The sequence below is a fragment of the Aythya marila genome (assembly GCF_965140915.1).
Source record: "Aythya marila genome assembly, chromosome: 10".
In the NCBI taxonomy this organism is placed as follows: Eukaryota; Metazoa; Chordata; class Aves; order Anseriformes; family Anatidae; genus Aythya; species Aythya marila.
This window is the reverse complement of record NC_139051.1, coordinates 5,496,224-5,523,051: the sequence shown is the minus strand read 5'-3', so window position 1 is coordinate 5,523,051 and position 26,828 is coordinate 5,496,224. Positions and strand designations below refer to the sequence as shown.

Below are 26,828 nucleotides of genomic sequence, written 5' to 3'. Positions count from 1 at the left end.
ATTTTAAAACTTGACCTAAAACAACTTCCTCTTCTGTTTGTTTGTCATTTTAGCAATTCTCAGTATCATTGTTTGGCTATTCATCTTTGGAGGGCTTCTGCTTGCAGACATTTTGCAACTGGCAGAGCTGAACATATTCTGCAAAACATTTTACGCTAATTCATGCTCAGATTTGTAAAAGAACTTGTGCTGGGCATGCTCAGGCTCCATTTACATTCATTTTGTATGAGCATTAATGAGATCAAGTAGAACAAGGACAGATGTTTGTGAAAAATAAAACGCTAGACTCCTATTTGTAGTGATGAGAACAGAGCTTGCGGCTTCATAGCTAAGCATCATCTGACCAGAGCATGCGTCGGATTCCTGGAGTATCTGGAGTCCAAGACTCACAGCTCCTTCCATATGGTTATTTTTCAAGCACACATCTTGTGTATTGCGCACATAAGAGATAATGATCCTTGTATAACTTCAGGATTATTCACCCCAAGGAAAGCAGAGTGAGGTCGTTTTATGTATTATTTGTAGCAAAGAGTTATAAGTGCAATCCAGGGACTCGCCCAAGGTTGGAGGGAAAAAAAAAAAAAAAAAGAAAAGGAAAAAGGAAAGAAAAAAAAAACACTGTAAATGATAGTGAATTTTTGTCTTTTAAAATAATACACCTTAGAGTTAAATTGAATGAAGGTAAAAAGACACGAGCTGTGCCAATACCAACACGGCCATGAAATTTCAAGTGCCCATTACCAGACTTCTCAGCTCTATAAAATGTTTTGAAGTAAATAGGTATTATGAGCACTGAAGAAAAACATAATTTCAAAGAAAAGCTTCTCAGTTAAGGTCAGTTTAATATCCACTCATGAATTGCACTGTTTTTAATTCATGCTGATAAGCTTTTATAATTTAGTTACTTTTCTTATTCCAAGCATACTGAAGCAGTAATTAAGCTATGATATGAGATACAAAGTATTGTGTGCTCAATTCATCAATTTTAGTTCAACCTAACAGTTCTTGTTCCGATTGCACTGGCATTGTTGCGCTGAAATATCTCCAAATCTATCATGTCAAGATTATGCATGATGTAATTTGTAATAGTAGCTAGGGATTTGTTTACAAAAAACAAATGTTCCTTTAATCTTTAAAACAAAATTAGACTTGTCTTACATCTCAGAACAAAGAGATTTGCATGAATACAACACTTTTAATAAATGAGTAATTACCTTGTGGAGTGGCAGTTGGCTCATTTAACGTAACCTTTGAAAACAGCTTCCTCCATACAGATTTTAAACAATGCCCTTCTGAGACACATTTTGAGAGCTGGATTGTGGAGGTTTAAGTGCTCTATAGGTTTATTATTTATACCACAGCAGCCCCCAGTTCATGCAAGAGAATTTGGACCGTGACTTCTCTTCACAGCAGAGGTAATTGCAAGTTAACTGATCTACCTCTCCTAGAAATTTGCAGGCTCTGCTTTTTGGTACTGCCATGGATAAAGCTGCACACCATGTGCCAGACCATCACTAGGACAATAAAACCTGACTTTGTTTAGCATTTCAAATTGAATCATTCATACAATGAGAACATGGGGCACCCGACCTTTGCAGTGTGCATTTCTAGGTTGGTGGAGGTTTAATAACTCTCCTCCAGCTGTAAACCAGCCCATCATAAATATATTTCTGTGACTGTTTTGGCTGAGAATAAATGGTGTGTACAGGCAAAGCCAAAGGGATGCTTCCATCCTTTTCTGGGGAACTCTGGGTCATCCATGGGTTATGCTCATCAGGGCTTTGCCCCCCACCACTTTACTTTGAAAATCAGACAGCCACACACCAACAGAAAACTAATGAAGACTGCATAAGTATCTTGGATAATAGTTCTGTGCATTTTTTATTAGGCTGTAAGACACAACAGGCAGAATATTTGGGGGAAAGAGAACATATCAAGAATATATTATGAGGCATTAGGTCAAGTGCAGATGAACTTCAATACCTGAGAGGTGTTTTAATCACCAACCATGGACCAGTTAGGCAGCTTTACTGTGATTAGAGAGGAGAAATCATGTTCTTGGTGGGTGTTTGGGACGCAAGCATGACTGCACTGGCCAGTGCTTGTACTGGTGGGACTGGGAAGGACAAGAAGGTCCTTCTGGAGCCATGTCCTGCTGCTGTGCTCATGCCAGCACACGGCTGCTCATGTCCCAACCCTATCTTCGGATGGCTGCATCAGCCTGTTCAAAAGGATGAGGTCTCAGGCAAGGGTTCTCCTATAAAACCACAAACCTGAGTCACTAAAGTGATGGCTGAAATCCATGTTTAATCACACACATCAATGTATTGTTGAATCTGCCAGTGCTGCTCATCCCAGCAAGAGGGTTAGACCAACAGTGATACTCAGATGCTTTCAGGACATCAGGTTCTTGTAATGACCTCAAAATTATGAGGTGCATTCAGGAATTTTCCAGCTCTGATTATTAACCTCTTCCCATCCTTTTCAGGGGAAGATTAGAAGATAGCTTAATGTACTTCATGCTTTTTAGAAGTCTCTTTTTTTCAGAAAAATCTTGGAATCCAGATTATAGGAGAAACATCATCCTTTTACTATTCACACTGATCTCTGGCCATTGTGCCTTTGTTTCTTTTGCAATTTCTCCTGTCCTTGCATACTTTCAACAACATGTATATGTGTGACAACTCTTGTTTTATTACAAAGAGAGGCCTGGATCTCCAGCATTTTCAGCCTTAGGACTTTAAAGCACAGAAAACATAGGGTTTTTATTGGTTTGTTCATTTGTTCTTAACAGGAAATCCAGTGACAATATGATAGCTTGCATTTTAAAAATAAAATAATCACTTTTCACACAGGAAATCATATACAAAGCTTTTTTTTTTTTCATCAACCAGAAGCACATATTTGTAGTGTGTGTTATTAATGTCTAGAAATTAAATGGAAACTATTTCCTTATGTATTTGTTTACAGGGATCTTCCACATGGACTGGAAACAAGAGATAAATACCACACAAGCAGCATACCAGATCTTAATTTCATAACTGATAACTATCCAATATATTATGTATGCTTTGTTATGTCTCATAAATGCATTATGTTTATATAATTTATTCGTTTTCAGTGTTCTTTCATGGCTTTGCTGCTAAGCTGAGTTTCTGGCACTTCATTCACACAAATTTCATGATACACTTTCACTCTTTGGAGCCCATCTTGCAGCTTTTCCCTTCCACCTCACTAAACCTGGCCTCCCAGGGCACAGGGAATTCACATTTGAGCAAACATCAAGTTTTACAGACACCAGATTTGGTTCAAAGCCCACAAAAACTAAGGAAGATTTTTTTTTCTCTCTCTTTTTTTTTTTCTTTTTTTTTTTTTCCAGTAACTGCTGGATCAGACCTTAAACACAGCTTATTGATTTCTAATGCAAAGACAGGCAATATTTGTTCCTCTCGGGTGCTCACTTCCACCATCATGAGAGACAAAGTCATAGTAATTATATATTTGGTTCAACACCGTCATTTCCTGGCATTTATGATTGCGTGAGCAGACATCTCCACTGCAGCATCAGGACCACAACAACTCATCAGCCAGATTTAATTTAGGGCCCCTGCTGCCACCAGAGGAATAGCAATGGAAAGCCACCCACAGATGTCCGGGTACCCCCCCCCCTCCATCTTCAACCCGCAGCCAGGCTCTTCTCGTTCTGCATCTTCCGTTTGCTCCATTAATGAATTATTATTAATGAAAAATTAACATTGCATGGAGGCATTTTTCTTCTTTGACAGCATGCCAGTCCTCAACCCTGGCCTGAGACATATGTGTGAATATTTATAAGCTGCTTCCTATTGTCTTTCCAGAAATGTATAATTATGCTGCAGTTCATTGGCATTTCATTAAATATATAACAATAAGATTAAGCATTTGCTAGGCTATCTAGAAGCAGTTCAAATAGGATGTAAATAATGCTGCTAAACTGCACAAATATTTTATCGGCTTTATCCTGCAGCAAGGGACAGAGTCAGTTCCAAACTTTGCAGTAAATAACAGCAATGGGTCTCCCTAACCTACAAAAGATCAGTTTTCCCCATATGGGTTCGGACAGGATCCTCAGTCACATACATTCATTCCAGCTCCCTGCAGGTGAGCATTTCATGTTTTCATTAGTCTCATTAGCACTCATTAGTGTCATCAGGTTGCTCTGAAGTGACCCACTCTCTTTGCAATGAGGTTATGTCAATCAGCAATAAACTCACATGCATAAAACTATAAATAAGGGTGGGTGACTCCACGCTTGCTTTAGATGTATGTTGCTGTGCACAACTTCAAGAATTACCAAGAAAAAAAGTACGATTGTGTCCTAGCACTCCAGAAAATCATAGAAAACATTATGTGCTTCTGTGGAGACAAATTTATCAATGATGATTTATTTCATCATTTCATTTCCTTCTTCTCTGGCACATATATCTACAGAAACCTGTTTTGTCAAGACTTTCTCTGTCATTCATTCTAGAAATCAAGTTTCCAGATATGTTTCCAGATAAGTAATGCACAAAAGGCTCAGTTAAAACATCAGCTGTGATCTGTAACTGCCAGAGAAAAATATCAAGCACATATCTGAGCTAAGTGGCATGTGGAATAATAAATAAATATATATATATACATATGTTTTGAGTACATTATTAGCAAGTGAGACCTGTCCTGGGGTGGGAGCCAGTTGTCAGGCTGTGTATTTTCCCAATTAGTGGATCATGCTGTATTTGGGATTTCAGTTGTGAGTATCTGAAACAAATCTGACTTCCCAAAATCTAGAAGTTAAAGGTTCCACGTGAGATCTCTGAGATGTACCTAACTCAGAAGATATTAAGTAATCCCTACAGTTCTCCTTAAAACTTGGATGTGTTTACCTGTGCACCTAAGCTGACAAAAAGAGCTTTTCCATCTGAACAGCTGTACACACTTTTTAGGTACTCAGAGGAGTTAAGTACTGTCATTATTAATACATTCCTGGAAGTAAAGATGCACATTCGCTTGCCATGAAGGTGCCACCCATGAGAAACCATGGCCCTGCCTCTGTTACAGATGCCCCTCAGCCATATGTTTGAGCAACATTTATTTCCAAAGGTGCAATGAGAGGGACACAGAAAAAATGACAAGCTGCAGCATATAAGCCTCACAGACTGAGCAGCATGAGGACTAAAAATTCCCTTGCAAGCTCTGAGCTATTTTGGATGAAATCTGCTCTTTAGCAGACCATCTCTGAAAGTCATACATGTGCTTAAAAACCTCCTGGCAGCAGACAGACATCACATAAATCTAATGTTATTTTTTTTATTATCATAGTACCTAGGAAGCTCTGCTACCATCCAAGACACCTTTCTTCTAGTTGTGAAATGCAGAAAAAAGGTCAGTCCCAAAGTGATGAAACTCAACAGGTCAGTAAGGATAGAGAGGAACATACAAGGAAACAATGCAAAAATACCTCTTCCTCTCAAGTAAATAATATTACAGATGGAAAGTTGGAACAGCAACAAGATGATTTACCCATAGTAACAGAGACAGTCAGAAGCAGAACCACGATTATAGAAGCCTCAGGAGTTTCTGATTCCCAGGCCATTAGCCAGCACTATCTCAATGTTATGAGAGAAATTTACAACATTCATGTCTTTTTTTTTTTTTTCAATTTACCTACCAATATGCCAACTGTTAGAAAATGGCAATGTGTTTTTTTTTCTCTAGTGAGCCTTCTCATGCTGTTGAATTTTGGTGGCTTATGCAGATCTTCAATGGAAATTGTTCAGGGACTCTTTAACTCTTATTTAACCTTTCATATTTTATGGGTATATTTAGTGCAGCCCACAGAGTTCTTCAGATACTTATTATGCCCTTAAAAATATCTTATTCTGGCTGCTGAATATACTGCAATGAAAAATCAAGAAGTCTAGATGGGGGAAAAAAAAAAAAAAAAAAAAAAAAAAAAACATAAAAAACAAAAAGCTTAAATTCTCTGTAATACATTGTTCAAGAACCTGGAGAATGTTGCAAAGAAGTTTCTAAAAGAAAAAATTAATATGATCTTTCTTCTTTTTTTTTAATGTTTACTATAATTAAAACATATTAAATTAACTCCGCAAGACTGGATCTGAGGTAATTAGGAAATATGAGACATCACTTGCCAGACTGATTGCACTCTGCTTGTATGTTAAACTGGAGAAATGTCAGCTTTCCCAGCATTATTAGAGGTCTGTTATCAAAGTCTGCAAAGTATTACACTGGGTGAGCATTAGATTGATGCTTCTAAAATTGAGTAAGATTGAATTAAAGCAGGTAGTTTGATGGACTCCCAGTGGGAAACATCCTGTATTTCTCCTAGACAGTGTTATTCAACCCAAAATCTTGTTTTGGATTTTTATTCTTTAACCTATCAGACTACTGCTTTGCTACTCCCAGAGTAAATGGGATCTTAGTTGTTTATGAAATACACAGAGGACATGTTGTTTCACTCCGGTTTTCTCATCCTCCTAGAAAGTGTGTTCCCTCCCCTGTAGTTCATTCTGCACCCCATGACATCCCAATAAAATATGAGAAACTACATGTCTCATTTAATTCTCTGAGATTTTGTTTTCTAAGGAATAGGTGAGTACAGGGCTACAGATACAGATACTCCTATTCTAGCTTATACCAGGTTTAAAAAAAAAAAAAAAAAAAAAAAAAAAAGCCTGAAGTGTTTTACCTACCTCTGTGCTATTTCTATTGCCAAAAGTCTCCGTCAGTGCAAGAGTCTCTCACGGGGAGTTTGAACTTTCCTTTAATCTAATCCATTTAGAAAATGACTTACAATTTATTGAATAAATTGGAGAAAATTGATATCTTTTCATTAGACTGACAAAGTCTTTTTCACTGCTGGCATCTGTGAAATATGTTCTCTATTTAAATTTTATTATTATCAATCTTCTCTGGTGGAAACTAGATTAAAATGGAATGCTTTACACTTACAGTAAAAACCTTCCCATCCTGAATGAGTGTCATACTGGTTCTGCAAACGATCTCTGTTTCTTATTCCTTGGAGTAACGCAATACCTATGATCAGGAGGAAGCACAGTCTAATCTCTCTATTCCTTTGTATTCTATTTCTAAATAAACAAAATGTGTATACTTTATCACAGGCAAAAAGAGATAGCTGCTGTGGCTTTGTGATGGCAAATGCAGAAGTAATCTTGGAGCATTTTCATACATAGCATGTTTCCTCTGAACTGTTGAAAAATGCATGATGAAACTTTGCTCTGTTTCATATTTCAGGGTGTTTCATAAACATGAATTAAATTTATATATTATTCTGTATTGTCATACTGTTGTATTGTTAAATATGATGTCTTTATACTTATTGTCATATATGTTTGTCATATTGTTAAAGCAATTTCCTAAATACAAAAGTAGATAAGTTAAAGGAGAATTGCATCTGTCAAAAAAATCTTCGCATTCTTTATACTCACTTGCACAGCAAACATCTGAGGCAAGTGCCTGCAAGTTTCTGAGCTGTGTGCACATTTTCTTCCAGACCTCCCTCTGCCCTGTTAATCACCTGTAAGAGAGCAGTCAGTTGCTGCTCTGAAGGACAGAATAACTGCAGTTTAATGCAAGAACTTGAAGATGAAGACTGAGAAATGTAAAACTCAGCAAGTTTGGGAGATTAAAAGAGCAAGGGCGTTTTAATCAAATGAACTGTGTTTTTTGTTGTTGTTATTTTGTTGTTTAGTTTTGGTTTTGTTTTGTTTTGTTTTTTTTCAAATATCTTTTGATTCAAGGGGAAGGTGATCGAATGGTTAATATTTCCTTATTAATTTGATCTCCGATTGGATGTAGGTGTTTGAGGGCATTCAAGTGCATTTTTATTGTGATGCTGTAATAGAATAATTTATCTATGAAATTTGAGGGGAAAATATCCCCAGTCAGCCCTCTTCACGCACCCAAGCTTTGTGCTACAGAGGATGCACAAGAACAAGTCAAAAAGCGGTCACTGCCCTTATGCAACCCACAAAGAATCTCATGAACTTTGCAGGCTGAAGCCCACTGAATTCAATCTAAGCAGAAAGTTCCCTGCAGCCATCTGGGTCTTTGGGCATTGTTTGGGAACAAATTCATTTTAAAATGTGATAGAATTGTGTAAACACTAGCAAACGTAACTTTCTGTTGCTCTTTCCCTATATGGAATCTGACTACCAGATCTCTTATCTGTTGTTTTATTTCTCTGATGGTATACATGAAGAGAAAATGCCATTTCAACTAAGTGGTTTTTTGTTTGTTTGTTTTGTCTGCAATTCATGCAAGCTAAACGCATCAAAAGTTAAATATTTTAATCAAAATTTTTCTATAGCTTCTCTAACAAAGGTGATAAAAATCCAGTGTGAATTGAACTGAAAAAAAAAAAAAAAAAAAGGAAGGAAGAAGAAGGAAGAAGAAAGTTTCCTTTCTCCCCAGCTCCATTAGTTATGTGCTTAAAGTTTAATATTCTCATAAAAGATGCATTTTCTTGAAAAGAGCTTAGATATAAGCAATCCCTTATTTACACTAGCAGGAGCTGGGGAAAAATAACACAAACGAAGCAGGAGCAGTCAAGCCTCTTTTATATCATATCCTCTTTCTCTCCCCATGGCTGAGGGTATCTGTCTCAGTCAAATCAGCCTTGCATGAAAAAACTCTACACTTCGCGTATTCCCCAGACAGTGAGAAAGAACACAATGAAAACCGCTCCAAAATGTTACAAGCATCTAATTCAGAATGATGTGAGCGCTCACAGCCTGCAATGCCTGGTGACTAACAGGAGTCTGTAATTCTTGTCCACAATTAGCAACCTGGGTCACCAAGAAGCTCAGGTTTTTCATGATCCTGGAGGTTTCAAATACAAACCATGCCAAGGGAAAGCACCTTAATTTTAACAAATCTCTCCCCACACGACCACCTCAGCACATCTCAGGGCGACATCACCTAAACAGAGTGAAACTGCACTGTACTCCCCAGAGAGGATGTTTTTTTTCTCTCCCTCCCCATACAGGTGTACCTAAGCTCAAACACAGCCACCTGTGATTCATTTTAAAGCTTTTGCCTGCCTCTTTGAACAGAGCTGGAGGTGTAAAACTTTGAAATCGAGCAGACCTCAAAGGAGCAGCAGTGCCCAGGAAGATAGCTGGTCCTAAAGATTAAAAGGCTCTTAATAGAAGTGAAAACCTATAAACACAGGACTCAAAGGAAATAATTTTCATCTGGCTCTAGATGCCCCTGCCACAGCGTGGTGCTGAGGACAAGACCACAGTAAGCTTTGTAGTGCTTCAGACTTATAAAGAACTTTGCCCACTTACGTATTAGAAACAAATTGGTGCTTTTCATCTGCAAAAGACCTCAGTTTTCCCTTTTAAAAAGGAGCCTTTTCCTCAGCCCAGCTGTACTGCTTAGGGAGCTGTGAGGGTGCTGGACCCTTGGGAGGGCTTCCTTGTGATTGTACCTGCACTGTGATCACAAATGGATCGGTACACTAAAAGCTGCATGCTGGTAGATGAAAGAGTTGACATCAGGGTTCAGCGCTCATTTTGTGTTTGATTTTTCTTTGGGGTCAATACCAGATGCTTGGGCTGAATTTAGGAACAACATCAATGAGGAGTTAGATCATTGTAATCACAATGAGCAGCACTGTTTCCCCACGCTGCCTGTCAGTGTGTTCTCCTATCTCTGAATACATTGCAACCTCTCTGTGCCAGGGAATTTAGTTTTGTGGACTTTAGCAACTAGCATCCTAGGATATTTCTCCACAGTTAGTAATGCTACAGCACTGCTACTAATAAATAAATATGATCATTGCTTTTGATTCCATATCATCAAATTCTCCTAAAGCACTCTGAGGATGCTCTGCTCTGATGCTTGCTGTGAGGGCCTGTATTTAGCAGGGTAGAGTTTTCAGTTTGCCCACTGCACAATCTATTATTAGAGTGCAGATTCAGCCTCATGTGCCTTTTCAAGCATAGCAAAGAGAGAGATCTCTTTTCTTCACTGTTAGCAGCATTAATGATAACCTTCTGAAAATGATGTGTGAATAGCATCATTACACTGCCTTGCAAGCGCAGGTGTAAAGGTTTTTTGTGTTCTACATATGGAGAAATGATATATTACATGATAAAAATGAGGCACAAGCTGTGAGAAGAAATAGGAGAGAAAAAAACAGAGAGTTTAACTCGTTTGCTCCAACTTATTGACATCTTCATTCAGAACAAATGAGCTTGTAAAACCAAAATATTTACTGCCTGTGTTTCAAGTAAACCCAACAGGTGAAAAGTATATTCCTGTTGGGACAGCTATCCAGTGGGTCTGTTGGTATAATCACATACCAAGTGAAGGCCTATTTTAGATATATTAATTTGGACTCCAAAATTGGAGTGACCTTTTATTAGAGCTAATTAGCTCTAAAGAGATAGCTGGCCCGCCAATGTTGCTTCTCTTTCTGGTGTGTTTGTCCTAATGGGGCTGGATGCCCTCCAGTACGGCCCACTAAATGTGTTGACCACACGCTGCTCAGGTCAACTTGCTCAGCAAGTGGTTTTTCCAGCTTATATGGGGAGCAGCGATTTCATGTTTTCAAAGGAAAATTTTATCACACTGTAAAAGAAATAAAACTAAAGTTTAGTGACAGTATACTTGACCTTCTTCACAGGACTTCCCACTCTATATTACTCATTTTTATTTCCCTCAGTTTACTACCAACTTTATGTAAAAAAAAAAAAAAAATCCTTTCTGAGTATGTGACATGATTTAGTGTTTATTTAATCAATATAAATAATTTCATTCTGTTACATTCTTACCTAAAGGAAATGGTATTTGGCTTTCTTTGGGTACAAGCATGTGTATATAAGTCTCTGTGTTTCCTTAGGACTTCGTAAGCATAATCGGATTGCTGCTAGATAAAAAATAAATCAAGAATTTAATTATAAACTCTGAAATGTCTTTAAATCAATCCATGCACAAGGGGGCATTTTCCAGGGCTGAATGGTGTGATGCAAGGTAGTCTGCTGCTTCAAAGGTACTTTACAGGCTTGACGCAGCTATGAGGAGAGGTACAGAAGGGTTAAGCCTTTTTATCTGAATGAGTGTGGGAGAAGCTTTGACAGTTAGGCGTCACAAGTGCAACCATGAAATTAATTCTTGCCAGGGAAAACAAGTGACAGACAGAGACACTCAGTCCCCAAATATTTGCGATTTGCAAGGTCAGCTAAAGTTTATCAAAATCCCCAGAAAATAGTGCCATTAAGATACAGTTAAGTTTATGGACAGATACCAATTCCCAAGGAAAAAAATAAAATTTAATTTAAGATACACTCAAGGTTGTAAACATACATGCTGATTAAATTCAGACAAGATCCAAACACTGTTATTATTTAGAATGTTAAGCATTTGGAAATTGAAATCAACTGCTAAAGACAATATGGTTTCTATAAAATTCATAATCACATTTCAACAAACCGAGTTTCTCCTGCAGTTGAGTAATACCTTACCTTCTCTTTCTAGTTGTAGCACTCCCTGCTATGGGATATTGCAGAAGCTGAAAGTCTGTGTTCAAACAATTATGCACAGGTTTGTAGAAGAAAAAGCCACCTGTAGCAAAGCAGCCATTGATTCCAGTGTTCCTTGAGCTACAAGTCCTGAAGACCTGTAGAATATTTGGGGGGAAATCTATTTCAACTTATCTTGTTCTGTTACATACAAAAAAATCAGACTGGTCACTCACAGATTAGGCCTTTTGTGTAAGGAAGCTGTGTCAAGCAGTGCACTGTCCTGGACAATATTTGATGCAAAACAATTGATTAAATGTGAATTCCTTGCAACTAAATTTCAAATGAAGGGCTTAGATAATGCTCCTAAATAGAACATTGTCCCCTTGAGATATAATTTGATTATTATTTTCATTATAACATTGCTGTGATCGTTGTCTTTTATCTTTTAGCTTCAATAGTGATTGGGAAATGGTGGTGTGAGATGGAGCCCTGCCTAGAAGGAGAGGAATGTAAGACGTTGCCTGACAATTCTGGATGGATGTGTGCGACTGGCAATAAAATCAAGACCACCAGAGTAAGTCGTCTTTCTGTCCACACCCATGAGGTTTTAACAGGAAGAGGAGTTGATAGTGATCACCTACACCTACATCTTTCCAGCATCATGTCTGCTGTAAATGTCTCAAAGATCACTGCACACCTTCCCAGCCAGAAAATGCCTCTGATCTATTGAAAACTCTTGGACTCAGGCTGCTCAGCTGAATCTAGGGTTGGCAACCAGCAGCTTAGAGCTACTGAATCACCAGGTCACATTCTTATAGACATTGTCTATAAGACTGAGTCCCTTTCTGGTAGCTAAAAGGAAGAACATAAGATCTAAGGGATCTATTGGATCCTGTATGCATTCCTTGGCTGTCCCACGGCACATTTGTAGTAGCAGCTGTGCAGGCACTTTGTAGCAAAAAATGGTGCTGAGGACTCAGCTCACTGTCTGTGTTTCAGGTCTTACTGCAAACTAGGTCTAGCCCTGTGTGCCCATCAGCAATTGGCACACGTAAGGCTCACTGACTCCTGCAGTATAAATTCAACTTTTTGCCATGGAGGGTGGACTTGCTCAAAATATGCATTATTAACATATCTTCAAGATGTTAAAGATTCAGCTAAAACAGGCCAGCAGGTGACGGTGACTTTCACCATGCATTGCCAAGAAAATGCTGCAATATGGGTGCAAATAGCAAAGGTAGAATGTTAGGTGGCTAAGCTTCTTCCACTATGAAATTATCTTTGGGGAGGAGGCGGGGGGGAGATCTTTTCAAAAATATATTTTTTTTATTTTTTGCTTTTGTCAAATATTTCACAATCATTTACATAAAATGGCCACCTATACCTGTATTCAATAATTTTAATTAGATTGTTTTCACACCACGATTGAATTTTTTATACCGTTGTCTACTCAAACATATTTTGCATGAATGAATGCATCTTGGTTTTCAGTAAAGTGAAAAATACTTTTTGAAACCTACAGAATTTAAAAAGCAGAATATTCAAGATTTTATTTCCTGTTTATTAAAAAGTTCTACATACTCATATCTGGCTAGTAATTCATGGGAAATTTAGTGTCATGATTTCCTTTCTGCTCTGTTTTTCTGCAGTCTCAACTGTAATTATTTTTAACATTTTCCAGGCCTTTTGTTGAAGGAGATCTTACCCAAGCTGATCCCCATGGCTTCTGAATTCTTTTCTTTCCCTCCATGTGGTTTATCCCATGGTGAATGATTTGTATTGCAACTTCACCTTCTCCTGGCACAGCTAATCTCACCACCACTTAAAATTGTGCCCTTCCTGTATGTGCCTTGCAATGCAATCAAAAAATACAGGAAAACTAACAAATTACTATATGACCTTTTCAGTGAGGCAACAGTTTTCTCGCTAAATTAGGGATTTAAAATGGAAGAAAAGGATATTAAAGAAGCAATAAAAAACATAAAGTATGTTATACTTTCTATTTAAATTACAATGCTGTGGTAGCTTTGCAGCCTGTCTGCAAGTTATATAATTTAGGAATTGCATTTGCTGTTTTTCTGTGAACTTATCCTACCCTTAACTCTCCCGATCATCATCATATAAAGTAGTTCTAGGAGATAGAGGTGATTGCTAGAAATTTAGCAGCTTCATTAATATGCAGATGTATGGTCCAATCTATTCAGTATGCATTATTGTATTTCATTTAAATTAAATACTTACAGAGAGAGTGCTCATAACTGAAAAAATATTTCTGTCATTTACCCACAGGAGTTATTTTAATTAGCTTGTGAGGGGAATACCTTATGGTGCTGCTTCCAGTAGAATTTTGCTTTGTTGCTTTAAAATATCATTACAGAGCCCAACTGACAAAGGCAACATGACATGATGAGCTGCGCAACTGTCTCTTGCATTTTCAAAGCAAAAAATCCTACTTCATAATCCCTGAAATTTTGCTTGAGTCCGTACTGCTGCGTCAAGTCGGGCAACATAAATATAAAATAATAGAAGCAATCAGATCCTGAAACAGGCATGTTTTTTCTTTGTTTTGTCATTTCAGATGGCATCAGAGAAAGAGATTACACTATAATCTGTACTGATCCCAATCCAGGCTGCAAGATTGGGCAATGTATGTCTAATTTATGTAGTTAAGGAAGTTAAGAAAGCAGAAGAAGCAACACAAATCAGTCATCATCCTAGATATATCTGTGGTGATTAGCCAAAAAAAGCTAGAGCAAGTCACCACAGGCTGTAAACTATTTTAATGAAGGCTTTTCCTTACACAAAATATATTTTTGTTGGGCAGCTGCTGTCCTGGCAAGGAAAACATTCACATTCATGACTCACAGGATTAAAATACCTATTATCTTCAAGGTCCACAGCATATCATGCATATCACATATAAGCATGTGTGTACATGTATGTGTATATGTATGTATGAATACATGTACACAGTGTGTGCAATTTTACAGTGTATTTCTATGTGATTGGTTCTGAGGAGTAATTAGTGTCAGAATTAATATTACTTTGGAGTGAGTAGTGTCAGCATGCAGACAGCAGATCCAGTGAAGGCTTTGCCAGCATAGCCTCCATCCCTTCCTTTTCATGCATTTATTCCTGGGCTTAGTCCTTCAATATAGCTCACTAATTAAGTTGTTAAAGCCAAAGATATAAAGCTCACAGCCCCTGTAAATTGATCTGTTTTCTATTGATAGTCAGAGAAGGTGACAAACACTGGAAAAAAAACATTTTTTAATTCTATTTTTGGAACCGTTTCAACCTTTTTTGAATCCCTATTTACTCTTTTTTTTTTTTTAAGTATGTAAATTTCAAAGATTTCTATGAAAGTCTGGAGGTTTTTTTTCAGAGCAGTATGAGCACTTGGTTGGAGATCATGCCATGACATTTCAGGAGAGCAGCTGGCACCAGGGAGAAAGAGAACACATGGTCTCAGTCTGGATGTTGGGAGGTGGTGCCCACAAGCACACCTAAACACCTTGAGGACCAGACTTGCTGAAAAACACAAAAGCATGAATCTTCACTTATCCCATGTTTTGGGGCTTGCTGTCTGAGCAAGGGACTGCCCCACAAGCTCTTGACATGCAGCTGGTGCCGATGCACAGCCTTCTGTGAACCACTTTGCAGGGCCCTTGAGGAGCGCAGTGCTCCTCCCAGGGCTTTGTGCCCAGCCTGTGCGCACGGCAAAATGTGCTTTTTCAGTAATCCACACTAATAACACCTGGCATTCATATATGAGTCCTCCGAATGCTTCAACAAGCTGTTTTTCTGCTGATACCATGGAGGATGGAAATTAAAGCCTTCAGCATTTGAGGACTGGCACAGCAGCTCAGCTGGGAGCAGCCTCATGGCCTGCACCCTCCCTTGCAGCCCACCTTCCTTTCTTTAAAGAAAGGAAGAAGAAACCCTTCTATTTTTGCAATAACAGTCTCTATAATTAAGAGGTCAGTTCAAAGTAGTAGAGCACAAAATAGTAAATATCTCTTGCCATGAGACTTACTGTAGCATTTCTTCATATCACCTAGCGCTTAGCTAATAATATGTAGCCCCTATTATGCCTAAGCCTGCTCATATTCAAGTCAATATGAGTTTCATTGCTGACCTAATCATCTAACAAAGTGTTGGACTCCTTCTGCCATTCATTTGCGTGTATCGGTTTGGGAAAGCAATGGAAGCCTCTCCTCAGGAGAGCCATTTTTTGCTTCTAGTAGGTTGTTCTTAAAAACCCCTGGGCGGTGGTGTTTCCTCTTCAAGCCATTAGTGCACTCACTTAGATCAATTGTGGTGTTTGTCATGAAGGGAGATGGTTCCGCTCTCTGTTGGGCTACACAGGCCATCTTATCTCACCCGAGGTGAGAGGATGGAGTCGGTCAGACTTCCCAGTCTCTTACCTTGGTCATCTGGCATACCTTGTCCCTCTTGCAATGAGTAGGGAGGGGGGGGAGAGTAAATGAACCTGAAAGCGGTGCCCAGCCACATGTCCCAGCCTAGCAGGAGCTATCAGCATCACCCCAAGAAGGGGAAGATGGAAGGCTTTTGGCCTTATGCCCACAGCTGTGCCAGCATCTCCTGCACCACACACAAATCCAGGATCAGAGGCATGGGCAGGGGCTCCTTTGGGGCCTGCTTCTGTACACCCTTAAATCACTGTGGCCTCAGGAGCAGAGAGACACAAAATATAAAATTGAAATTTGATCTCAGCTATACAATGAGCAGGGCAACGTGTTGCAAAGCTTAGGTCTTTTTTTTTTTTTCTTTCCTCCGCTGGCACATTTAAAATGACTGACTCTCACATTTTCTTACTGCAGATTCACCCGAGGACCTAACAGAGCGACGTCTGCACACAGGCAGTGAAAGCCCAGCTGATTTATGAGGACAAAATATCAAAAGTTGAAAACCATCTCAGCATTTACAAGCCAAATGGATTTCTTATTTGCACTCTGACTGTTTACCAGACAACAACAGTGGCTTTACTGTGTGAAAGAGAGTATTCTGTGGAAATAATGCCCCTGATTTTTGACAGCTGAAAAGAAAAATGAAGAAAATGGTTCCTTTGGTAAAGTTTCTGAGATTACGAAGTACAAACAACAGTATAAGTTTGGATCTACAATTTACTTTATACCACTTAAAGTATATATATATATATAGAAATATATATATATTAATATATGATATTTTGAAATAAAAGCCTCACTCTTCAAGAAATTGAATAGTACCACACTTTGCTGCAGCTGCTGTAATTTTTTTTTCTTTATTGTAATGGTCTGGAAGATCCCTACCTGTTTCAGAGAGAAATGTGGCAGTGAAGAGGCAAAGCAAACCTGCTGCGGTACAAGGACGCCTAAGAGCTACACGAATCCTATCGATGCAGCATCCAGAGCTTTCCATTCCCTTCAGTAGAATTTCAAGGGCATTTTGTTGTTCAACTTTGTGTTCTGGAGGCTTTTCCCCTTGTGCAATACTAGCATGCTGGCTTTGCTTCATAACCATACTTGATACTCGATTGATATATAACAATGATAATTCTATCCTCTTCCAAGAAAATATTTTTAGAGCTGTTAGATATTCTGTGGAGAAGAAATGGACAACTACTGAGTGAAGTACAGTATGTATTAAAAGTTTATTTGGCAGTTTGGTAGACTGTGAGCTCCCTTCTTATTAAAGATGTACTGTACGTACAATGTCTTCAGACTTTGTATAGCTCATAGAGACTGCAGTAAAATCCCAGTAACCAACTCCAAAGCTTTGCATTGTTGGCTCACTAATTCATTGAAACAACAACAAAGCTCTTTCTAGACTGAGATGCAAGAGGGCTTCTACATTTTTTTATTTTTTTTTTATGAGTCAATTTGCAATTGGCGAACAAGCATTTTTAGCTTAAGAGAATGCCCCTGTGGACAGCTCAAGTGCACAGGCACACCCACTTTGCCTGGCTGTGTGCTTTGATCCCACAATAATGGTTTCTTTCAGTTTAATTTTAATGTTTCTCACTAAGGTGAATTCGGCTGAGATGAGATGATCTTCAGCAAGGATGCATCCACAGAGGCATTTAGCTACTAACCGTGAATACTCCTAGTGTTCACATTCCTAGCTCAGCTATTGCTCTTCACCATGCAGCCTGGCCCTTGTGTTGCTGAAGAAAGATCAAATCTGAGGGCTCAAATGTGCAAGCCTAGTTCAAATTCCCAAGCACTTTTCTGAGCAGTTCAATTAGTTTCAGGGGGGTTATTCATGTGGAAGAGTGTCTTTCTTTCATGCATAAGTCTGCACAGCCCACCCTTCAGTACACCTAATGCTACCAAATCAAAAAGGAATGTAGAAGCCTAGCACTCATTTTATCCAGTCGAGCTTCATTTCTTTAATATGTCCAATTTTCTTTCAGCCCGCTTACCTGTCTCTCACAGGAGCCCTTCAGCCATGCTAATCACTTTTAATCCAATGCAGAGGAAGTGCTGCACTTCCCAACCCAGAATTGGTCAAAAATCTCTCACTAACTTACTTTCTCCTTAGGGGCAACCACTTCAGTCCCTGATGTTTCAAGAGGCAGAAATTTGTCACTGTAATTACATTGTGTGTTAAAGTAGCTACATGACATGTCACGCCATCCTCCATGCAGGCTTTCCGTGCTGGTCCCTGCCTGATGCTCACGGCAGAAATGGAGATGTTTCTTCCAAGTAGTTCTATTATTTAAAAAGATAACAGAGTGAAAAAGTACAGGGAAAAATCTTTTTCTCTTTTCTGCACACAGAAAAACTAGATAAAACAAACCTCACCACCAGCTGCAGATCCTACCATATGGAGCCCAGCCCCCACTGGCAGCGCTGCTGGTCAGGCCATGTATTTTCTGGCCACAGACATCTGCCTGAGCCACAGAAAATACCTGCACTCTGTTTTAGAGATGGTCTACCATGGATGCATGCCCCTAGTCCCATCCTCTCGATTTGGTGGGGACCACTGCCTGCCTCATTACCCAGTAACAGGTGTGCTCCCAAAATGAGATTGTCAAACCAACTCCAAACCCACCTGGCACAAATAAGGAGAAACTCTTTCAAAAAAAAATCCTTAGCATTTCTTATTTTTGCTAGAACAGCACTTTGAAAGGACCCTCTAGAGCTAGGAATCCCTCGTTGCACTAAGAGATATCCCCTGCTACCAGATAAGGGGGAATTAAAACCTAGAAAGTGTTACCATCCCTTTACCAATGGTCTCTGAATAGCTAAATGTCCATTCAAAATCTTATTAGCAGTCTTTGGAAAACTGGGCAAAAACTAAACTTGAGTTTCTTTATTTCCAGTCCAGTGATGCTCTAAATGATGACACCCACACAACAAACTAGCCCATGGCATCTTGTACCCTTTGGCAAATTCCAAGATATCACCATTGAGAAGTGTTTATCCCATAGCAGTGTATCCGACATGGCTCAGACCGTGAGCAGATAACAATGCTTATGCCTGTGTCTATGAAATACGCCTGTTAAGACTGGGAAATATTAGACTTGCTAAAATATGAGAAGGAAATGTTGTCATTTCCACAGTAAAGTTTCCTAAAGATGTTTATGAATCCTTTCTTTGCCAGTAGGCAGCCTCAAATACCACCACACCAAATTCAGTAAACATCTGTGTCTCTTTGAAGTTGCTGCAAAATCTGCTCATGAAGTGCGGCACTGAGAAATTGCTGTTTTAATTAAAATGTTTTAGAGGGGAATTAAGGCCTTTGCAGAAATAATGACTAATAAAACGTGAAGTCAAATTAAGAGCTGGATGCAGCTAACCTTCATTGTTTCAGTGAACCAAATTGAAAACAATAATAAAAATATTCAACCAGCCTGGAGTCACAATGATCATGTATTTCAGTGATATGCACAGTAATACAGTGTGTAGAGGGAAGATGTCATAGCTGCTTTTTCACCTTGGCCAGTGGAAACCCAATGTGTTCCAGTAGTGGAAAGAATGCGTCCCCTATCCTCATGGAAATGTGTTAGTCATGCTGTCCTCTGCACAATGTTTAAATATTTACATCAACAGAAGAGAAAGTTACTGTTTCTGGCAGAAGTCAAGACAAAAGGATGTAAAGGGGGGAAAAAAATGAAACATTTGTAAATGCCTCAAAGACAAACTTAGTTATATCAGTGTTTCTTCCTCAGATGTGTGAAACCAAGTTATGTAAATCAAAAATGTGAAAGTTGGAAAAAATACTGGGAAAAAAAAAAAAAAAAGTAGCTACCATCTGCCTATTGATTCAAAAAAAAAAAAAAATCTAGATTACATGTTTCTGTCCAAAAATCTCTAGTAATAAAAAGCTCAGTGTGGTATGATTTGATATTGCTTTTAATATGTTTCATGCTGTATGTAAAGAGAAATGCTCCATGGAGACAGTTGAGTGCTATGGCCAGTGGTTTTGAACAGGATGATGTGCACCAAAACCTGGTATTACAAAGAGAGGCCTGTGAAAAAAATACTGAAGGTGACTGATGTGGTTTATGATGAGTGATACTCCTATTAGACCTACTGATCAACCATTAACATAGTGTGCAGATATTTTCAGCAGTGTATTGCTTGTATATTTCCCTATTCTAAACTGATTAGCTCTGTTCCAAACTCTCCTCACTTGCCACCAGTATTGCATTACTCATGTTCACTTTGTCAGAGGAAAGCAGTACTTTTCCCATTCACTGTATGGTCAAATATAATTATAAATGATAGAGGAGCTGTGGAAGAGATAAACCTACCTTGGCTTCAAAGCATATCCATTTCATCTGAAGGTGGCAGTCTTTGTTACTCTTTTAGTAACAGGATGAATATTGTGTCCTAATGTGAGCTTCTCTTATTTCACTACCTCAGTTACATCCCAGCAAGCAGGTTTTAGAGCTTGCCTGACAAAGAAATGGGTCATGCTTCTTTGCTTGGTATTCTACTTTTTTTCTTTTTTTTTTTGTCAGAGAGAAATAGAAATACATTCCCCAAATAATCTTTCAGGTAGACAGAAGGGGATGTGTGTAAAGGGCAGTTGGTTTAAGGCTGTCAACACTTTTTCTAGTTCACCGGTTTGAATTCGGATCATAGGCCTGACACATATTTATGGTGTCTTCTCCAAAATACTCACACAGTCAAAACACTTAACTCTGCAAATATTTATACTTTATACAACTGTGCCGCTCTGAGGAAAAGAAACCGAATCCTCTGCTTTGCAGTAGGGAACTGAGACTCACAAGACTTGAGACCTGCCCGAGTTTATACTTTTTTAATTGCAACAGAACCAGCAGTAGAATTGAGGACTCCCAGATTCTGGGCCAGCATCACAGACGGTTCATCCAAAGTTCGCGTCAGTGAAACTTCACGGGCAGCAGGCCCTGGCTTTCAGCTTGGGTCACAGGGGGCAGAATTAGGGTGCCTGCAGTCAAGTGTAGACAATCGTGTGCAAATGCCAGCACTTCAAGCCACACAGCTTGAAGGTGACTTCCTTCAGCTGAGATTTGCGAACTACTCATGCATGAAAGACCACCACTAGACCTGCTCCAACATCTCCTGCTCCCATAGGGACAGTGACATAGTCCTACCCTGGTTTGATTTTATGGTTCCTGAACAGAAGCTGCTGAGAGTGCCAGAACCAGCCAACAAAAAGCACAAATAACATACTCAACAGAAAAATGTGAGCATCACCACTGGGGAAGAAGATGCTACACACAGAAACTAAGTCATGGAAGTAACATCTTTATTTTTGATATATTCATCTGTGGGAACACTTGGCACATCTTAAATATATATATATATATATTATTATTGTTGTTGCTTGACAAGTACCCCTAAATCTAGAATGAAACTCAGAAAGGTACAGAGGTCCTTCCCACATCACAGGCCTGGGAATGGTGTCTTTTCCTCCAACACTCAGTGTCAGTTTATTTTTGTTTTCCCACTAATGAGCAATGTGGTTGAATTTGTATGACCATTAAAAATAGACATGTTTGAGCATCAGGTTATTGACCTGCTGCTGATCATTTCTCATCTGCTTTCTTTGTCAGATGGCTGTCCTTGATTCAGTTAGAAATGAGATCTAGAGGCCCGCCTAAATTTGAAGCAAACTACCTATGACCTAAAATATTGCTGAGGGGAATGTGCAATTTCTTCCTCCCACCTGCCATTCCTCTTCATTTCCTATTTCATTTCATTTTCATTTCATCTCATCCCCTCTCTTTCACACCACTTAATTATTTTCATCCATCTCTATTAGTCCTTTTCCACTGGTACTACCCCACAAACGAAAGAAAAGCAGCTGTGCTGTCAAGACCCAATTCAGGGAGCTGTTCCCCCAAACAGCAGTGATTTATGTGACCTTTATTTTCCTTTTTCCTGAGTACTTTGGAATGCAGAAGCCCAACCTGGCTGCTGCTGCTATGCCAGAAGCTCCCTGTACTTGTGCTCCACACAGCAGCAAGCCCCAGCTCAAGACCACAGGGTCCATCTCAGTTGTGCCCTCCTGTGCATGAAGCAGCAGCTGCTGGTACTTTATTTGCAGCAGAGGACCTAATCATCAGCTCCTCACCTTCACTGAGCCCATCCTCTTTGTTGCATCTTCTACAGTCATGTATAGAGAACTTGGCACACTGATCATTGTGGCATTGCCATCAATTTATGCCTCTGCAACAGAAAAATGTGTCGCTGTTGATTTGATCACACTTGTCTTGGACTTGAGATAGAGAATGAAGAACAGCCCAAGTTGCTATTAAATGCAGCATTTGGGATCCAAGCACAGTGGTGCTAGTTTTTGTCTGGGCTTTTTTTCCCTGTTACTCTTTCAATTACATTTTCTTTCTGAAAGACTCTGCTAGCCAGATTTGTAGAGATAACATGGTATCTCAAGTAAAGACTCCAGAGTTTTTATAAATCTGGTACCAAGTCCCCAAAGCCCTATTAGTATCTCACACACACTGATGTAAAGCAGATCCACACTTAGGAAATGTTACAGGTTGAAGCCTACAGACTCTGTGCCCTTCCTCTGCATCAAAAAAAAAATCTTTCCTGAAAGCATCTTTGAGACAAAGCTTGAACCTTCAAAGCACTCTGCAACCTAAAGAACCTCAATTCTGAATTAATGCTGAAGATCAGCTAAAAATCCTTAAAGACAAAATGCACTTGGCTCCCAGTGAATTCAAGCCCTTAGTCAAATCTTCCATTAGCTTTGCTTCTGGAGCAGTAACTGATCGGTCACCTTGAGACCCATTAAAGACTTTGTAATGAATGTAAGCAGGGAAGGAGACCTATCATAGAGACGTTGCTACCTCTCAGTGCTACCTCCAGGCACCCTCCAGCTTTCCTTTAATTCTGGCAGTGGCAAATCTAACATTTAGCACCGAGTGCATAGTACAAAACGGGCTGCACTGTATCCAGTGTAAGCAGGTTTGTGTCTCCCTTGAAGCCTAGCCTGAATTTGACTGATACATATGTGTGATAATTGCACTTATGACTTTCCAACACAGCACCAGAGTCTATTTTTTACAATTTCCTGATTTTTCAGCAGATTTTGGTAGGATATGTCTTCAAATCTGCTCAAGAGGAATGATCAGGCTGCAATGTTTTTCCTCAAGCAGCTTGGCTATTTTCTTCCATTCAGCTTGGCCACCAGACTCTCAAAGGTACATAAAACTAAGTAGCACCTGCTAATACAACAAAAATAGCATCACAGTCTGATGTGTGCCTTCAAGAAGCAGTTTCAGTGAATACTTCATTCATTTTCCTTCATTTTCCTCTGACCTTGACTTCCAAGAACTGATGGGATCAATACAGCACCAAACAGTGACTTAATAGCAAAAAGGTGGATAAACAGTTACCCTAATTGGTATGCCCTTACGTCTTTTTTTTTTTTTTTTTTTTTTTTTTTTTTTTTTTTTTGAGTTGGCTTAAGAGAAGATTTAGAAAAGGAGGTGGGAGTGAGGGGAGAAATCTCCAGTACAAGTCCTAAAAGTGTTACACGCCAACACTGTTCTTTTCTGCCCAGCTGTGCTGAGATGTGATTATTACAAAAATTTCACATTTTCTATAAGCTTTCCTACTCCCTCAGCCACTGATTTCTAAATATTTTTATAGCCTATCTCCTTTTCAGCCTGCTTCCATCCTGTCCTAGGCAGTAAAAATTATATTCTGCTTGCACAAAAGCCTATTCTTTTACTTGACATAGAAAGCAAGACAGATGATAAAATCCCATTGGTCTTATTCAGCAAAGCTAATCTCATGACTTGCTTCACCGTGGGATTATAAAAGAGTATTCCAGCATACCCTCATAACCGAAACACCTTTTTTAGATCCCATCTTTTCCAGTCGGACAACTTTGAATGTGTTTACAGCTCTGCAATCTTTTTCTAATTCTCTGATTTGAGAACAATTCAATGGAGATTTCAAAATAGTAGGCACAAACCTGCCATTTTCTTCTTGTATTTGTTGTGTCCATTTACCCCACAGTTTCTACTTTGCAATGCTCCCCCAAGTAGCATCTTCCAGTCAGTGCTATCCCTGGGCAACACCAAATGAAACAGAAAATTCTGAATTTGTATTCCAGGCATTCATATATTTTACAAATTAAAATACGCATTAGGTGGTTTAATATTTAATGCTTCTCTTTATCCTTTAGTCACTCACCTCAACTGAGGGTACAGCAAAATTTCACCACTGAGTAGAAAGGTTAGGTAAAAGATGGAGACGAGCAAAGTCAAAGTTAGATACATACAAAGATTACCTAATCCCTAGAAAGATTCTCCAGACTGAAAGTTACTGTATTCACTCCAGAGGACTCTGTGGTAAGGGCTGAAGACTGTTTTCGGCCAAAGTACACCTGTTTCCTTCAAAAGTGGATTAGACAGACCCACAATTCGCAATGTTGCTTTATAGGCCCCTCTTGAATTAAAAATGTCTTTTTTTCCTCAATAATTATTTGTATTGTGGCAGTTGTGACTGCTCATTATATATGATCTGCGAGGCCTTTTAGTTAGAGACAGTCCTCAAAAGTTCTCAAATCTGCAACATTATCTTTTCTCAATAATAACATCTCAACAGTGTCTCTAACAACAACCTACAAAAACGCTTATGATGGGATTATAATTATGAAGGGATACATCCCTTTCTCTGTCTTGCAATAAAGCTACAAAGAAAAATAAGGATGACAGGATTTCTTACTGTCAGTGCTGTTCAAGACATAGGGGTAAAATAAGGAAGAGCAGACCAAAACTTTAAAAACAGCTTAGTACATAGTTGTCATACATTTCTAGCCCCTGTGGTCCTCCCCTTATTCTCCACACATCTACCTGGACACTACAGAAACTCCACCTTGAAGCACCTCCTGTAGATATACCGTTTACAGTCTTGAGACCTGCAAAGGAGTCTCAAAAGCCACCCAAACTACACAAAGTAGGTGTAGACCTGGTCAGTGAGCTTCTGCTTTTCGTTTACACCTTTCTGCTGCTGCATTTGTGCTCCCGAAAGAATTTGAACAGAGTAGCTACGGAAGACTTGTTCTCCATATATTGCTGTAAGGCATGAAAGTCATCTTATGCCTGAATAATTGAAGCACTCAACTCTACCAAGAGACTGTTGCTTGCTATATTCCTCATTAACCTGCAGCAGCCCTATTTAAACTGATCTAATTGGTGCCTTGCAATCAAAGGCAGTGGTTTGGGGCATAAGAACTGAAAAACGTGAGTTCACAACAAGTTATTGATCAGGATTATTATCACTTAGCAACTCAAAACCAAAGTTTGCATACTAAGGATTTTTGGGAAGATACTGCCTATTACATAGGAAAACCATTTGCTCATCAGTGATTGACTCCATCCTTCTCAGACACTTTTTCACAGACACCTAGAATCTGGATTTCCGAGCACATACAAGCCTAACATTAAGTTAAATGAAAATTGAACTGACCTGAAAGCAAAGATTACCAACCTTAACTTTCAATTTATCGGAACCTTGCCATGATTGAAACGCAGACTGCTCTGCTGAAATACAGAAGGTTTCTACCTGCAGCTCTCAATTTTCTTCTCTGCTGTAAAATGCAGAGACTAAACTGAGTTTGGAAGTGTAAAACCCACCCAAAATACCTTGCTCGCCTCAGCAGTAACTTTCCTCACATTTTAGCATCAAGATGCACTGACTGATACACGTGTAAACTCGTCAAGCGTAGCCAAACATCCAGCAGTGTGAATTATATTGACAATTCATTTTAAAGTTTATGCAGTATAGAAGAAAATAAAATACTCGTAAGAGGAATAAATTGATATTAAAACCAGTGTATGGACAGATGAAGATCTACATCTCACAGATGACTTACAAACAAAGAGAGTGTGTACAATGGCTATGCTGATGATTTCCTTAGGATTTAGAGAAATGAGCAACTTTAGCTTTATAGACTTCATGGTTGCTTGATCTCACTACAGTAAACAGCTCCATATTTTTCCTTTTCATGTTTTATCCTGAAGCAACAGAGCATTACATTAATTGACTTGTCTTATTAATTCAATAAGCTGCTTCCAAGATGAAATGCTTAGCTATGCTTGCTTGTTTTTGGCACTTTTTGGTTGTTGGAAGAAAAGCTTTAAGGCTAGAATTGCTCTGATGTTTTCCACAGTTCACTGAATAATTTTATGCACTACTGAAGATTTGCCACATTTGGAATTACTGCAAACTGCTACTTTTTCATCATATTATAATTTAATTCACACTTTTAGTATGATAAGAAAACATTTAACAGTTTGCATATTAGAGAAGTATATTTGTTCAGCAATATAGTTGTGGTTAAGAATTTGTTATAGGTCACTCCTTTCCAGGATTTATAATTTGGACATAAGATGCATTTAAAAGATTAAAGCTGACACAGAATCCACTCCATTCAAATGAATTATATGCAAGAAAATTCGGGGAGAAAAATTTGACCTTGCTGTAAATATATAGCAAAAATAATTTACTGCAAACTTGAATAAGATGATTGAGAATTTTTCACTTTTTCAGTAACTTATTGGAGGGCAGAAGAACATATTTTAAAGTGTAATAAGCTCACAACCCAATAGAGAGCTCCAACATTTCTTAAGCGGTAAATACTCAGGTAACTATGTGGAGTTCTTAGATTTCAGTTTCTATAGGAAACATGGGCTTGGGAGTTGTCTTTCAACTGGTAAAAAACATGATTTTGTGTGTGTGTGAACTGGGTGAAAACAAGATTTTATTTTATTTTTTTCCACTAAGCTTGTTCTATTTCAAGAAGGTTTTCCAGGGATTA

General features: G+C 38.8%; 1 protein-coding gene across 1 annotated transcript in view; it reads left to right on the top strand.

The window, feature by feature from the left end:
* TAFA1 (TAFA chemokine like family member 1) overlaps positions 1 to 16,443 on the top strand; it is a gene marked incomplete at both ends in the record, with an annotated part of 212,282 nt that extends 195,839 nt beyond the window's left edge. The window contains 4 exons of the mRNA XM_082768454.1: positions 11,984 to 12,108; positions 12,534 to 12,585; positions 14,113 to 14,181; positions 16,379 to 16,443. Coding sequence (XP_082624580.1) covers positions 11,984 to 12,108; positions 12,534 to 12,585; positions 14,113 to 14,181; positions 16,379 to 16,443 — 311 coding nt within the window. The remainder of the gene's footprint in view (positions 1 to 11,983; positions 12,109 to 12,533; positions 12,586 to 14,112; positions 14,182 to 16,378) is intronic.
* Between the last annotated feature and the right edge of the window lie 10,385 nt (positions 16,444 to 26,828).